Source organism: Saccostrea cucullata, unplaced genomic scaffold (assembly GCF_032062105.1).
Source record: "Saccostrea cucullata isolate Sc308-1 unplaced genomic scaffold, CSIRO_AGI_Scuc_v1 ctg13705, whole genome shotgun sequence".
In the NCBI taxonomy this organism is placed as follows: Eukaryota; Metazoa; Mollusca; class Bivalvia; order Ostreida; family Ostreidae; genus Saccostrea; species Saccostrea cuccullata.
In genome coordinates, this window is record NW_026920445.1 from 1572 (window position 1) to 16824 (window position 15253).

A 15253-nucleotide genomic window follows, 5' to 3' on the forward strand; every position below is an offset into this window, starting at 1 on the left:
ATGACATATCACCCACAAAGACACCGAAAGCTGGGGACCACAATGCTTTGATTTTGCTTGTAAACCCTTAAAATCAATCCTAATATATAGATCTAATATCCGCTCATTTTGATTTTAAAACAATTAAGGACAAAACTGATGTAAAAACAATTTTTCCTTATAATGTATTGTATGCTACTTGCATAACTGATAAAATTTGAAGGATTTTGACGAGATACAGAATAAAAGTGAATAAAAAACATGCAACATGCAACATTTTAAGTGCTGAAAGACTTTTTTTCAAATCAACAAATGCAAGTATAATAATAGAAAATGTTCATTTTATACTAAAAATATTTTTAAAATACCTCTTGTATTTGCATTTTATTTAATTGATGTCAAAATGAAAAGAATGACAAAACATATATCTTTATGAGTAACTCATACCTTGAACTGATCCCTTTCTGTATTCTAAATAGTTAGATTCACTGTAGAAGTCCATTTTCGTCCCTTCAAATAATTTGTAGTTACACACTTCAGTTTTTCCTATAGATATTAGTGTGCAAGCACATTTCGATGACTCGAACTGTAAATTAACATTAATGGTTTTGGATTTAAAAAAAACCCTGAAACGGTATTAAACTGATTTTTTCCGAATTATAAATATTTTTACAGTACCTTTTCCGTAATTACATGTTTCCTCTGATACCAGGGAACAAATTTCTGAGATAAACAAGATGTGTTTGTGAAACACCATGCAACAAAGTTCTAAAAAAACGATTTTAGCATATTGGTCATAGTTGAGGTCATTGACATAGGTGTTATTTGAAAGAACTTGATTAGTAGAGTATGCAAACCAAATATGAAGTCTCTACCTCTATTTAGTTCAAAAGTTATGGCGAAGGTACGAAAAAGTTATTTTAGCATACAGGTCACAGTCAAGGTCACAGTCACTGACCTTGGTGCCATTTGAAAGAACTTCATAATTAAGTGGGGTTTGCATATCAAATATGCAGTCTCTATCTCCTATGATTCAAAGTTATGGCGAAGGTACGAAAACGCTATTTTTAGCATATAAGTCACAGTCAAGGTCAGAAGGTAATTGACCTTGGTGTCAGTTGAAAGAACTTAGTTAGTGACAGATGTATACTCAATATGAAGTCTCTATCTCTCTGGCATCAAAAGTTATGGCGAGGTTCAAAAAATCTATTTTTACTATATACCGGTAGGTCACTATCAAGGTCACAAGGTTATTGATCTTGGTGACATTTGAATGAGCTTAATTAGTGGAGTACTCATACCAAAATTAATATGAAGTCGCTATCTTTTATGTTTCAAAAGTTATGGCGAAGGTTAAACTTTGCAGACAAACAGACAGACAGGACAAAACAATATACGCCCCGGATCTATCGATCCGGGTGCATCAAAATTCAGGGTTGATCAAAAAGTTTGCAAACTACCACTATACTGTATACAGTGTTATTTTCGCCCCGTTTAATTTTCGCGCTTTCAAACTTGCAAACAATTTTGTCCCGTTTTAAATTCGCCCAATCATAGTTTTATTAAAAAAAAATTATACTGTATTATTTCATTTCGCTCCGTTTTAAATTCGCCCAAATGAGGGTAGGGCAAAAGGGGCGAAAATAAAACGGGGGCGAAAATTTCCCTGTGTACAGTATTTGCAAATCCACAATTCAGATCAGAATGTTATTTGGTGCACTCATAGTGAAATGTTCTAAAAACAGCATATAGGGAATTATGTTTGTAACGTCACACTGTGAAAACTAGAGGTACTGTGAGCAATGAGCTCACTAAATGATAACCCCCGCCTTCCATAATGTCCAGGTTTTGCTATATATTGTTTTAAGGTAACGTGTAAAGAGGAATAACTCGTGGTATCTAATGTTATTCAGAAGCCGCCATATCTCACGTCATAGGTAGGGATATAATGGCAGTGTCCATGTTTTGCTATGGGAAACCTAAAATACGTGTCGGATCAAAAAGTAAAATAAGAGGTAGCAATTTGTAATAAAGATTCTGTGGAAGTCTCATTAAATTTCACTTCGTTGTGTAAGAGGAGTTGTGGATAAGAGATAGGTACCCCAAAGCGTAACAGACAGACGGACGGACATACCCATTACACTATACCTTCCCACTTCTCAAGCGGGGGGTATAATAACGTCAGTATGTAGATCACTTGTGACAAAAAAGGTTGAGTCAGACGTATGCGAGCAACGAGCAGCTGTAAAGATAAACGTATTTCTTGGAAATTCTTTTGCAGTATACGAGTATAGTATGTAACAATTGTACACGGTTTATGAAGAAAAAAGAATAACAAAAATTTTAGTCATTAATTGGATTGATTGTTTTAGGGAGATGTGTATAAATGAAGTATGTTCTGTTGCCAAGGGATGTGTCCTTTGTAAACCGATTTGATATGGAAGATCGCAAACTCACAGTTAGAACAAGATATGTTTGAGAAACAGTATGCACCCGGCGGCAACAAAGTTAAAAAAAACTATTCTAGAATGTAGGCCACAGTCAAGGTCACAAGGTCATTCACAATGACCTTGGTGCCATTTAAAAGAAACTAATAAATGGAGTATGCATACCAAATATAAAGTCTTTATCTCATACGGTTTAAAAGTTATGCGAGGTTTCGAAAAAACTATTTTTAGCATATAGGTCAAAGTCAAGGTCTCAAGGTCATTGACCTTGGTGTTATTTGAAAGACTTTAATTAGTGGAGTACGCTTACCAAATATGAAGTCTCCATCTCTTATGCTTCAAATGTTATAGGCGAAAGTTAAAGTTGACAACAGACAGACGGACAAACAGACAGACAGGACAAAATCAATATATGCCCCCAATCCATCGATCTGACTGCATAAAAAAGTTGCATATCTTCTTAAATAATATAATTATTAAATCCATAAAATATCATTAACGTAAGACTTTGAACATATCATATATGAGAATTAGAGTGTTCCAAGGAAAGCGTGTGTAGCCTGCTTTTAGCTTTTTAAAAGGTGTAACTAAATCTAAGACAGGGCAGCAAAACAGTATTTCATGCAAAAAATCTATAGCATGATAGTTCATAAATGCACAAAAACATCCACACTTAGTATAAGACTACGATAGAGTCTGTCAATTAAAAAAATATGATTCCCAACCCTCAAAGAACTAGATGTACTGTGAAGGGTCAGCCTTTCAAGTCCTTAATGGGGTCGTTTTGCAAAAATTGAATGGTTGTATAAGGTTAACAATACGATTCTGAACATCTTTTATTCAATACTGCTTATCAAAATATTTCTCCCTTTGGAAATATAAAGAATCAAAGATTTTCTATTTTGGCCCCTAATGGTCCATAATTAAGTAACACAAGACCATAATTTTACAATTAATTCTTAAAGATAGTTAAGATAAACATTTTCGCTTCAGTAATTTATAACAAAAAAATGATAGTTAAAGAATTATGGATAAGTCTTTTGGCCCCTTTATTCCCCTTATTAGAGAAGCAAGTCCCTTTATCTCCATATAAAATGAAAGATCTCACATCTCTGAATACCTTTGCCTCTGTGTGTCTGAACAAAATGCTAACAGATAAGAAGATACTAGAGGCCCATGGGCCACATCGCTCACCCGAGCACTGTGGCTAAGAACAAGTAGAAATTGGTTTATTATTTAATAGTTTAGACCCAAAAGTAGTCCCATGACCAATCATGGCTTTGCTATTCTTGATAAGAAGATTTTTAAAGAATTTTCCTATATATTTCTATGTAAAAGTTTGGTCGGTCATTGTGGCCCCGCCCTACCCCCGGGGGTCATGATTTGAACAAATTCACTAACTGAGGATGCTTCCATACATATATGATCAATTATAGCTTTGTTATTCTTGAGAAGAAGATTTTTAAAGAATGTTCCTATATATTTCTATGTGAAACTTTGGTCGGCCATTGTGGCCCCGCCCTACCCCCGGGTGTCATGATTTGAATAAACTTGAATCTTCACTACCTGAGGATGCTTCCATATAAATATGATCAATTATGGCTATGTTATTCTTGAGAAGAATTTTTTAAAGAATTTTCCTATATATTTCTACGGAAAACTTTGGTCGGCCATTGTGGCCCCGCCCTACCCCCGGGGGTCATGATTTGAACAAACTTGAATCTACACTACCTGAGGATGCTTCCATATAAATATGATCAATTATGGCTTTGCTATTCTTGAGAAGAAGATTTTTAAAGAATTTTCCTATATATTTCTATGTAAAACTTTGGTCAGCCATTGTGGACCCGCCCTACCCCGGGGGTCATGATTTGAACAAACTTGAATCTACACTACCTGAGGATGTTTCCCCATTAGTTTCATCTTTCCTGGCACAGTGGTTCCGCAGAAGAAGAATTTTAAAAAATACCACCACATTTTCATTAATTCCCAATTATCTCCCCTTGAATGAGGGCATGGCCCTTCATTTGAACAAACTTGAATTCCCTTTCCCCTAGGATGCCTTTTGGCAAGTTTGGTTGAAATTGGTCAAGTGGTTTTGGAGATGAAGACGAAAATGTGAAATGTTTACAGACAGACGGACAGACAGACAGACAGACATCAGAAAAGCTCACTTGAGCCTTCGTCTCAGGTGAGCTAATAATAGAAAAATTGCTAAATTTTGTGAGATATTTTTTAGTCATTTTTTTAAACCCAGGCTAGCTTCGGTGCCTTTGGGGCTGAAAAGATATAGGCTCAAAATGGCACTTTTAAAATCCATCCTCTACACTGAAAATCTCAACTTCATATCTCAAGTCGTTTAAGAGGAGTTACCCGGACAAGCAGACCCTCTGAAAATTAAAAAAAAATCGTCCATATCTCACGACCGGAAGTGACGATATCAATATAAAAAATTTCCATTAAGGTTCAAATCAATATCTATTAGATCTGAAAGTTTCGTGAAAATCCATTAAGTTGTTTCCGAGAACTTGCGTGCACAAAATCGGTAAGAATATAAAAAAAAAGATAATAATGAACTGGATACGATCTCGTTGCGAGCAACGAGTAGGTCTTCCGTTGAATTTCTCGATAAGATGAGATGTGATTTTGACCGAGATACTCGTAAAAAGAGAATGACATTAAATTTTCTTTCATTCAATCTAAATTTTCTGATTTATATCACAATATCTTGAACATGTTTTGTTCAATATGACTAAATAAAATACTTACCCTTTTCGAGATATAAAGCATCAAAGATATAGCGTTTTGGCCTCTTGCGACCCCGTATTACGCAACATATGATCAAAATTTTATAAAACGTTGTTGCAAATCTTTAAGATGAATAACTTTGCTTCTGTAATGTATTACAAAATACTAGTATTGATCATTTAAAAGTTAAAGATGAAAGACTTTTAGCCCCTCTGAGCCCCTAATTTGAGGAGTCAGCCCTTTTTTCTTTTTATAAAATGAAAGGTCTTGTGATTTTAAAGGCTTTTGGTTCAACACTTATTCAGAAATTTCTTTTAGTTGTGGAGATATGCTGAGTGGAAATATTTAGGGGTCACCCCCTACAAGTCCTTAATGGGCCCATTTTACAAAAATTCAAAGTATGCATATTGTTTAGAACATTATTCTGACCATCTTTTGTTCAATACTGCTTATTAAAATATTGCCCCTATTAGAGATATGAAGCGTCAAATATTAACCACTTTTTGCGCTTTTTAAGCGCTTTTTCGCTAGAAAGTTTAAAACACCCATTTGCATATCTACAAACCTCCCTCTTACTTCACTGAAAATCTTGACTCAATATCTTAAGCCGTTTAGAGGAGTTCCCAGGACAAGCAGACCCTCTGGAAATCAGAAAATCCTTAATATCTCGAGATAAGAAGTGACGTCATCAATCAAAAAAATTTCCAAAAAGGTTCAGATCAATCCCTACCAGATCTAAAAGTTTCATGAAAATCGGACGAGTCGTTTCTGAGAACTCGCGTGCACAAAATCGGTTGGAATACTGTAAATAACTTTTTATTAGCCATTCTCTGTAACCACTTAAACTTCGTTGCCACGCATGGTCACCGATTTTGATGAAACTTCACCCATGCTTAGTACTTGACACCAGAAACAAATATCAAACAAAATTTCGTTGCTATGTGTCTCGGTTGCTATGGCAACAGCCGAAAAAGTTTGAAAAATCGAGATTTTCAGCCACTTTAAATCTTCACTGTGGCTTAATAAAAAATAGAAAAAGCAAACAAATCATTCTCACAAAAACATGACACCTTGATGTCACTTATACTGTAAAGACACTGTTTAGAATATATCTCTAAGTAAGTGGTAACCAAGGTTACATTTGGAATACATTTAAAATGCTGAAATATGCTGAAAAACACTCCGTATTCACTAATGGTAGGTGTTACATGCTCAAACTCAATCAACGACTTAAGAAAAACAATCAAAATGTTTGACCTTAAATATATAAGTATAAGCAATATCATTCTATAAATAACTTTTATGGTTGCCATGGTAACACAGTGTAACCATGCAAAACCAGTAAGTAAGATTGGGTTATTGCTACTGTCTTGAGGAAAAACATGAAAATTCAAGACTGGCAAATATGCATCCTTAGGACCTTACAACACCAAAACCATAAGAAAAATTGGGTATAATTCCTACTTTGCAGTGTTACCATGGAAACAAAGTACCAGTGCTTAAAAGTGAATTATTTTTCGCTGCATTAAGAATTAAATTGCCATATAACCAAGAAACAAATTAAAGGACTCAGCTTGAATCGTACTTATCTGTTAGAACTAAAGTTGAATATCATATTTTGATAAAATTTGATGAAGAAAACAACACTGTTGCTATGGTTACCAAGAAGGGAAAATGTTCGATTTTGTGAACTTTTTATTAATATTAAACCCTGTATGCCAACTTCTTGCATCCACTTAGAGATTGTATGATAGTCAAAATTAAAAGTCAGGTAAGCTGTTAATAAATATCAATCATAAAACTTTTGGGAATCTACATTTAAGGGTACGTATCCAAGGACAGAAAATATTTTTCAGGTTTTTAAGCATATATTTTCTGCTTATTTCCATAGCAACGCTCTATTTAAAGAATCTAATCTGAATTTTTTCAAATGGGAAAACTTGGAGCACACCAACATCTTCAAAAATTGATCATCAGTTATTAGGAAATGTGCTTTTTTAAAAGATAGGATCAGATTGAAACATACAGAGTGTTACTTTGAAGGCTCTCTCTGGTATAAAAACCTTGGCAACCATTGCCAACCAAAATGAAATATTACATTTTGTTCTTGGTATATGTTTCAAGACACTTTTTTCTATTATTTGGTTACATTTCATCCTATAATTGCTTTTTATTTTTACGTGTATGACTTTATAAAATTCAATGAATATTTTTTTAACTTTTGAATACTTTGTTACCATAGTAACGTATGTAATACAAGTCATGTACTTGATTTACCAAACATGTTTATCATGCATTTGAGACATCTGACCTTCAGCTTTTGGAAACAGTCATTGCCAATTGTTTGCTTTGCCGCAAATGTTAACTATGGGGCTCTAAACATGTTAAAAAATGCCATTTTTCGAACTTTAAGACATGTTGCCATGGTAACTATAAAACATAGCAACCAATTTTTGCCTGATTTCAGTTTAGGGTATCAAAGACTTTTATCATTGAGAGTTTGGAGAAATTCTGAGACTATGCGTGCCACAGCTCCTATATAAAAGTGCAAGTCATTACATAGAATGGCTCTTATTAGCGAGAACTTTATTTTCGCGTAATTACGCGAGACAGTGTGCTCGCGAAAGTATAATAGTATTCCTTACGATTATATAGAGCATTAACCACAATTCGTGAAAATTTTGTCTTGCTAATCAAAAGTCAATGACTATCTCGCGAAAATAAGGTGTCGCGAAAATTTAGTGATCTACAGTAATAAAACGGAAAAAGAAACCGAACGAAAAAAATAAGGTCTTCTGTTAATGGAGACGGAAGACCTTTAAGGTGAAATTAAGATTTACAATTTACAAATTCAGACATGTGTACATTTCAAGAATTACAGAGTTGGAATTTTGAACCCGTTGCTTTCCATAAAATAAGAGGCGCACAATGGCATTATGTAAGAAAGAATCTATAAAAGTATCATCAAATTTTATTCAGTGATTTAGGTGGAGTTGTGGATAACAGATGGGTACCCTTCAATATTATAGAAAAAAATGGCCGTGCCAATGATTTGCTCTGGGAAACCAAAATATGTGTCATATCAACACGTAAGATAAAAGGTGGACTATGGCATTATGTAACAAAGATTCTGTGAAAGTGTCATTAAATTTTATTGAGTGGTAAAGAAGAGTTGCGGATAGGAGATGGGTACCAGAAAGCGTAACAGACGGACGGACAGACAAACAGACAGACAGACATACCGATCACTATATACCCTGTCACTTTTCAAGCGGGGGTATAGTCAAGTCTAAAAGAATCGAATCATTTATTAATAAACAATTCGCTTTGTATTACCCTCCATTTTAGAGAATGGACATTTACTGCTTATGGAATTGAAAATTGCAAAATGTATGTATGTGTACAAAGTTTTTCTGTTAAAATCAAGATAAGATTTTCTTCAAACAACTTTTAGTCAACGGAACTTAGAATTACTCACTGATAATGCAAAAAAATCTCCACTACAATTGTTAAAACAGTCATAAACTGGTCGTCTTGTCCCCTGGATATTGAAGATACCGGTATTTACGTCGACAGAAGATCTGCACTCTGTAATTCAAAATTAAGATATAAGTTTAATGCATTCGGGAATGAAAAAATAACTAGAGGTACTGTTAGCAATTAGCTCACTAAATGACACTTTCGCCTCCCATATGGTTATAGTAGCAAAGTCCATAGTTTTGCTCTGGAGACCCAAAATTAGTGTCGGATTAAGAAGTAAAACATGGCTTTCATATTAAGGACATACCTTAATTTATCCTGCAACTATCCCCTGCATTGACCTAACAAAGGTAACCTCATAAACCAAAGCTTTATCCAGTCACTGCCCTAATAAAGCCTCGTGCATGTATTCCGACGTTCTAAAAGCATTGTGACGTCATGCATATTGCAATGTTAACGCCATGGCGTCATAGTTTCAACTGCAGAGATGTGCCTAAATCTGTCGGAAATAGCTTGTTTTGGAAGTTCAAATGTAAAATTTTGTTGCAGGATAAACAAAATACATGATAATTGTCTTGAAATATAAGCAATATTTGGGCTCGGGTCGAAAACGTAAGAAGGCTCGGCAAGCCTCGCCCTCTGTCACGTTTTCTTACCCTCGACCAAATATCGCTTATATTTCAAGACAGTAACCATGTATTTTATATTAATTTATATATATCTGGGATACCGCGCCAACCAAGGTGATGTCGCGCAGGCAATTTATACCTGAAATGGCTAAAAAGTAAAATGGCGACAAGAAGAAATCTTTGCCCTTGTTTATTACGTTACAGGTCCTATTGGGGTTCCGTTACGACTTGCGAGGAAAGTTAAGATTTAGGAGTTACGACTTGCGATTACTTTTTGTAAAACGGCCCCTGGTGTTAGGGTGGGACTCTATTGATTATGTAGTGAAAATACATTATATGATAAAAAATATTCTTCTCTGCTCCTGGGTATTAAGTAAACTAAGTAATTACAAAGTTATGATGAACATGATACCTAAAGGAAGCTAGGTCTTGTCACAATGAATACACATGTTAAATATAAAAGCCGTAGTTTTTTTAACTGTTCAAAAGTTAGAGTTCACTTTAAATCCTTTGAATAGGGTATCCTCAAACTCTAAGGTCAAGGTCAAAATTTCAAAAATATTTAAACCCACTAAGAGGTCTTGTCACAATAAATACACATGTGAAGTATGAAAGACCTAGCAACAACTGCTTAAAGTTATGACCAAGGTTAAAGTGTGATATTTCTTGTAAAAGTGGATCAAACTCCAAGGTCAGGAGATATTTGGTGGTACTTAAAGAGAGGTATACAACTGTAAAATATGAAACCATAGCCCCACCCACTCGAAGCTATAAGCAAGATTAAAGATTTTACGGACAAACAAACAGACAGATTAGACGGATTGACAGGTCAAAAACTATTACCCGAGTCTTCGATTACGGAGGCATAAAACGATCCGATATTGACTTAATAAGGATGTATCTATTGTTCTTGGACAATATTATGATCTTTGTATTTTAACTGAAATTCAAATATGGTTAAGTTGTAGTGTGAACAGTAAGTTCCTAAATAAGCTATTTATGGGATTTATATAAAAGATTTTTGTGAACAAGGAGTTGGTTTTTGAAAAAGATTTTTATTGTTTAAAAGATATATATATCTACTTTACTATAAACAGAATGTTAATTAATAGAATATTAGATATATATTTTTAACAGGGTTATTGTTTTTTCTATTAAATTGAGTCAAAACAAATACATCTAAATATTTTGATGTTCCTAGAGTATTGTAAATAGTTATACAGATAGTCGTGAATTCCACCATGCAGTGACAGGTTTCTTGTGTTTAAATAATAGGAAACTGTATATTAGATGCCAAATGGATTTCATATTTAGAAAATTATGCTGATTGTGAATATTAGACAAAATTATACTTTACTTGTGTGTGTGTCAGGAATTTCTACCTCACGATCTATAGGCGTCGGAAGTAAATTGAAAGTGGGATGGCTAATTGAGAGTGAAGGAGGGGGAGGGGGGCTAAACAAACAAAAAACGTAAGCCCCAATTTTCAATGCTTATATCAAGTCTACATTTGAAAAAAAGGGAGCTAACCCCCAGCCACCCCTCTGGTTTCGACGCATATGCGATCCAGATAAAGCAAGAAAAAGTTCCGAGCGCTGAAACGCAAGGAATATCGGTGAACAGTATTGAGTACTACTTTCACTTAGTACTGGTAAATACATGTAGCACAAGAACTATATCCCAAAAGATGCTGTTTTGAAAATAAGGGATCTATTTGTCATATTTGTATTTGAAAAAAAAAAATAAACAGAGGTATTATAAACACAAAGTTTTCTTATAATGATTTGGATAAGAATAGAAACAAATGAAGGGAAACTTTAAAAAAAAATAACTTTTAGAATTATAGATTTTAAAACAAATTTTATGCATGCTGCATTATTTTGAATATCTTTTTTTCTTGAAAAAAAAAGAGAAATAAAAAGAATCTTTTTGGATGATGTAAAAACAACAAATCATTTCATCCAAACTCACTATTAAATCTAAAAGGGATCGTTGTCTTCTTAATTGCAGCTATCCAGTACATTTTGCCATCTGTCGGTACTTGATCTTGATATATAGCTGATATTTCAGAGAATATTCCACTTTCGTGTGATCCGAGAAGATTACATTCCGAGTTGGCATCACTCCAGGTTCTTTCTTTGTTATCTTTAGAGGAGAAAAACACATGCATGTACCTTTACAGTAATCAGTATTATTAAAATATTTTGTCAACTCTGCTTATTATCAAAAAATAAATTATAAGGCTTCGCCTGTTATTCAAATTACCCCATGTTTCCTGCTATCGTTGATGCCCTGCGATATCCAGCACACTATACAAAGGTTCTTTATTACCAGGGGTAATAAATTGCCTGAGTGATATCACTCGTTCAAATTGAATTAGTGATATCACTTATTTGGATAGGTGATATCACCTTTCCGAATTGCTGATATTACCTTTTTTAGATGAATAGGTGATATCGATTATTCGAGCTGAATAATTGATACAGTGTATCTGACAAAGATTTTTCATATCTTTGCCATTTAATTGTAACTGTCATGAATTTGGACATTGTTCGTCTGTATGCTCCTCTGTGGGCCTAAGTTGGTTGAATGAATATTCCACTCTATTCTATTTAACCTTTCAGGGATGGTCTTTCCCCCAAAACGTTGTATCTGTTTAAGTTACAGAATACAATATTCTAAAGCTTCTATTCACAACTCAAAGAAATGTAATAACCCGGATTCATGCACTTACAACATCCCATTACCTAGAAAGCTTATATCAAGAGTTTAGGTAAATGACATCTTTTTCATACGCTTACAGTCATAGCAATTACTGCTCAATGTTACAAAAATAACCAGGATACACTTCCAACATCCTCTAACCTTGACGACTTTCTTAGACATTAGTTATTTAGGCTTCTTATCAAGAGTTCCAAACATGTGCCACAAACGCTGGAAAACATGGTAAAATTGAGATGATATATTGTATTATCTTCTACACTTAAAGTGAGAACTTATATTTCAGCAACCGATTATTACACTCTTATTTATTATAATCTAGAGGTAAAAGACTTTATATCAATTTTGATAAGTGGGAGACAGTTTTATATTGTGAAATGCAAAGATTACTGTTAATAGCAATTAAAGAGAATATTATAAACATGAAGGAGAAACAAAACTTTATATTTACATTTCCAATGTCTTTGTCCGAGATAAAATTACCAATTGTAAATGTAATTTATTTCCTCATGAATGTCTTGGCGCGGTTCCAAAAAAAAAACCACGTGCAGGGCGGGACAACACCTAGAGAGAAGCAGGCTTGGAGCCCGTGGATTGGCGGAATCAAAGCATGTAAATATAAGGAATAAGTGTCTTATTTTTCGAATTCATGAAGATGATCAATGGATTGGCTTGTGTGATAATTATGCAAATTATCACACAAGCCAATCCATTGATCACTTCGTGAATTCGAAAAATAAGACACTTATTCCTTAAATAAAAGGGGGAGCAATTCAGCTTACAGTTCTCTAATTAAAAATTAGTTCACTTACCTGCATTTATAATTATTTTTACCAATGTTCCTGTAAATAATAGAAATAGACGTAATGTTATCATGTCAAAATTTCAAAACTTCCTGGTGAAATGTTTTGTATGTCCTCTCTTTCGTTGAAGATCGTAACTTCCGAATGCTACTAAAGTTTTACAGAAACGTGCTTCATATCTTTCAATTTCCTTTTATGCAAATGTTCATCGGGCGTAAAACAGCTAACACGGAAAAAATATGTCACACATCACTTGATATACTAGTACTTTGAAATTTAATTTTATTCAGGATACGTTTAAAAATTATTAAAATTATAATTGCTTTATAATCCCTCTATTTAAGATTTCATTTGAACTTAAAATTTCCTCAAGCAGATGCTTTAGCAAACAAAACTGCCGATTTGAGTAGATGTATATACATGTACATGTATATGCTACATGTATATGCACTCTGAATACTTTCCTGTACAGCTCATGAAATATAAAGTTGGCATTTAAATTATCCTGCCATAAGTCACATGAAAAGAAAACCACTTTTGGTAAAAAAAAAATCGTTGCTGATGATAAGTATATATAAGAAATCCCGAAAATTTTCATCGATAGAGATTTTTGTAGCAACTCCCCAAAGGATATTATTTACAATAGTAAGTGGTTTCTTAATTCAAATATTTTTTAAAATCAAATCCACCGTCTTATAAGCAACGACATTTGCTCTGGAGCCTGGAGCCAAATGGGGAAGTAAGCTTTCAAATTTGTGTCTATTTCTAAGTAAATGAAAAACGTGGTAAATGAATTTATTCGAGCGTACGTATGAGTCAAGTCAATTGACTTTTAAAGGCTTTAAAGGGTATAAAATCATACGTACTTTACATACAAAAAAGGTCATATAAAAATATATTGAGTAATAAAACAACATTTAGATGGATAGCTGGGTGCAAAGGTCTGATCTACAGTTTAAAAAGGAAGTTCTTTTAATCCAAGGTTTTAACACTGGCTATAATTGGAGAAGCAAATACGGAGAAAACTTTTATATGAAAGTTACATTTAAGTCAGTGACTGTAACATTCAACATCCGTTCCGACTCTTCTGATGATGTGTTTTTCTTCCTTTAAATCATTTTTCTAGATAGACGTTACTGTGCTAGAATAACCTGGGATGAACTTTAGTACTCAGGAAAAACCAGCTCAAGGCTAGACATCCTGTCGGCGACAATGTTATCCCGATATTATTTGAGAGAATATATCATTGTACTTAATTTAAAACTTTCCTATTCTAAATATATTCTCATATCTGTACTATTTTATTCATAAAAGGTAAATTCTAAAAACCATTTGAAGCAATTGCTTCATTAAAGAGTAAACCATTCTTCAAACTTAGGTTTCGCCTGCTACAAATAAATTTCATTTGTATTTTAAATATCCTTTTAAATTAAAATTTTGAATGACTATATCTAAAAAGTACACTTTAGTACAACGATGTTCTAAAAGACGTAAATGCCTTTAAAGAGTTCTCTCTCTTATAAAAGGGTAATTGAATCTTAAAATGGTATTACTAAATTGAATATAAAACTCCTTCAACTATTTTCAAATATTAGCTGGCTGTCATGCTATGCTCTAAATCCAGTAATTTCTAACACATACGACAAAGCATTAAAAGACTTTATTAAGCAGAAAAATGCTGATTTGTTACGCAAGAGTATATTCTATGAAGAAACAATTTCTCTAACGAGACATGCTATTGACAACAAAGTTGATGATGCAAATATCATTAAAGTCAACATTTTACACTATACTTGAAATACTGCAAGTCGAGTGTTATAGGAATCTGAATTTCTGCCTTTCATTTTACAACAGTACGCATTAGCTATCACTGTATAACGTAAAAAAAATCTTACTCTTTGAAATGCTTCGAAGCATAATTTATAAATACTTGATATATTAACATGCAGATAAATTCTAAATTTTACTTCTAAAAATGCAGTGCATATTGCTTTATGCTAACAACTCTGCAATGTCTGGTACATCAGCATGGTGAATTGGCAAAGAAAAAAATAAAACTGTATAGAAATGGAATTTTTAAGATGTACAAAAGAAACACGCACGCTAACTCTCGATTCCCGCCTACATTTTGCAACCATTTAATTCAATATAAATGCCAATTTGGCCATAAAATATTGGTTTAACACAAAAAACAGTTCAATGGTAATTGATGAATTACATCAAGACCAGCGCTAAATAGTAAATCAAAGTACTCAGAAGTACAGAGAACCGGGCTCATTTACAGAGTAGAATGAATTTCTTACATGAATCACGTTTATATTCTGAAAAAATTATTTTAAAACTATCAATATAAATTTCATGAGAGTCATGAAACAATGCAAACTTTCCCAATGGTCAGTTTTCTCATTAAATACTGACTCGTTTCTTTGCTTTCTTTCACGGAACG

The 15253-nt window shown here is 33.5% G+C and overlaps 1 protein-coding gene across 2 annotated transcripts; it reads right to left on the reverse strand.

The window, feature by feature from the left end:
• Positions 1-394: 394 nt before the first annotated feature.
• LOC134249052 (uncharacterized) lies at positions 395-13049 on the reverse strand. Of its 2 annotated transcripts, XM_062731420.1 has the most exons (5): positions 12817-13049; positions 11255-11428; positions 8653-8762; positions 2128-2221; positions 401-559 (listed from the first exon to the last, which is right to left on the reverse strand). In XM_062731420.1, the coding sequence occupies exons 1-5, from the start codon at positions 12878-12880 to the stop codon at positions 516-518; spliced, it is 486 nt and encodes a 161-aa protein (XP_062587404.1). In that variant the 5' UTR covers positions 12881-13049; the 3' UTR covers positions 401-515. The 2 variants fall into 2 exon arrangements, with proteins under 2 accessions (XP_062587399.1, XP_062587404.1); XM_062731415.1 differs by lacking the exon at positions 2128-2221 and having other exon boundaries at positions 395-559; positions 12817-13046.
• Positions 13050-15253: the final 2204 nt, after the last annotated feature.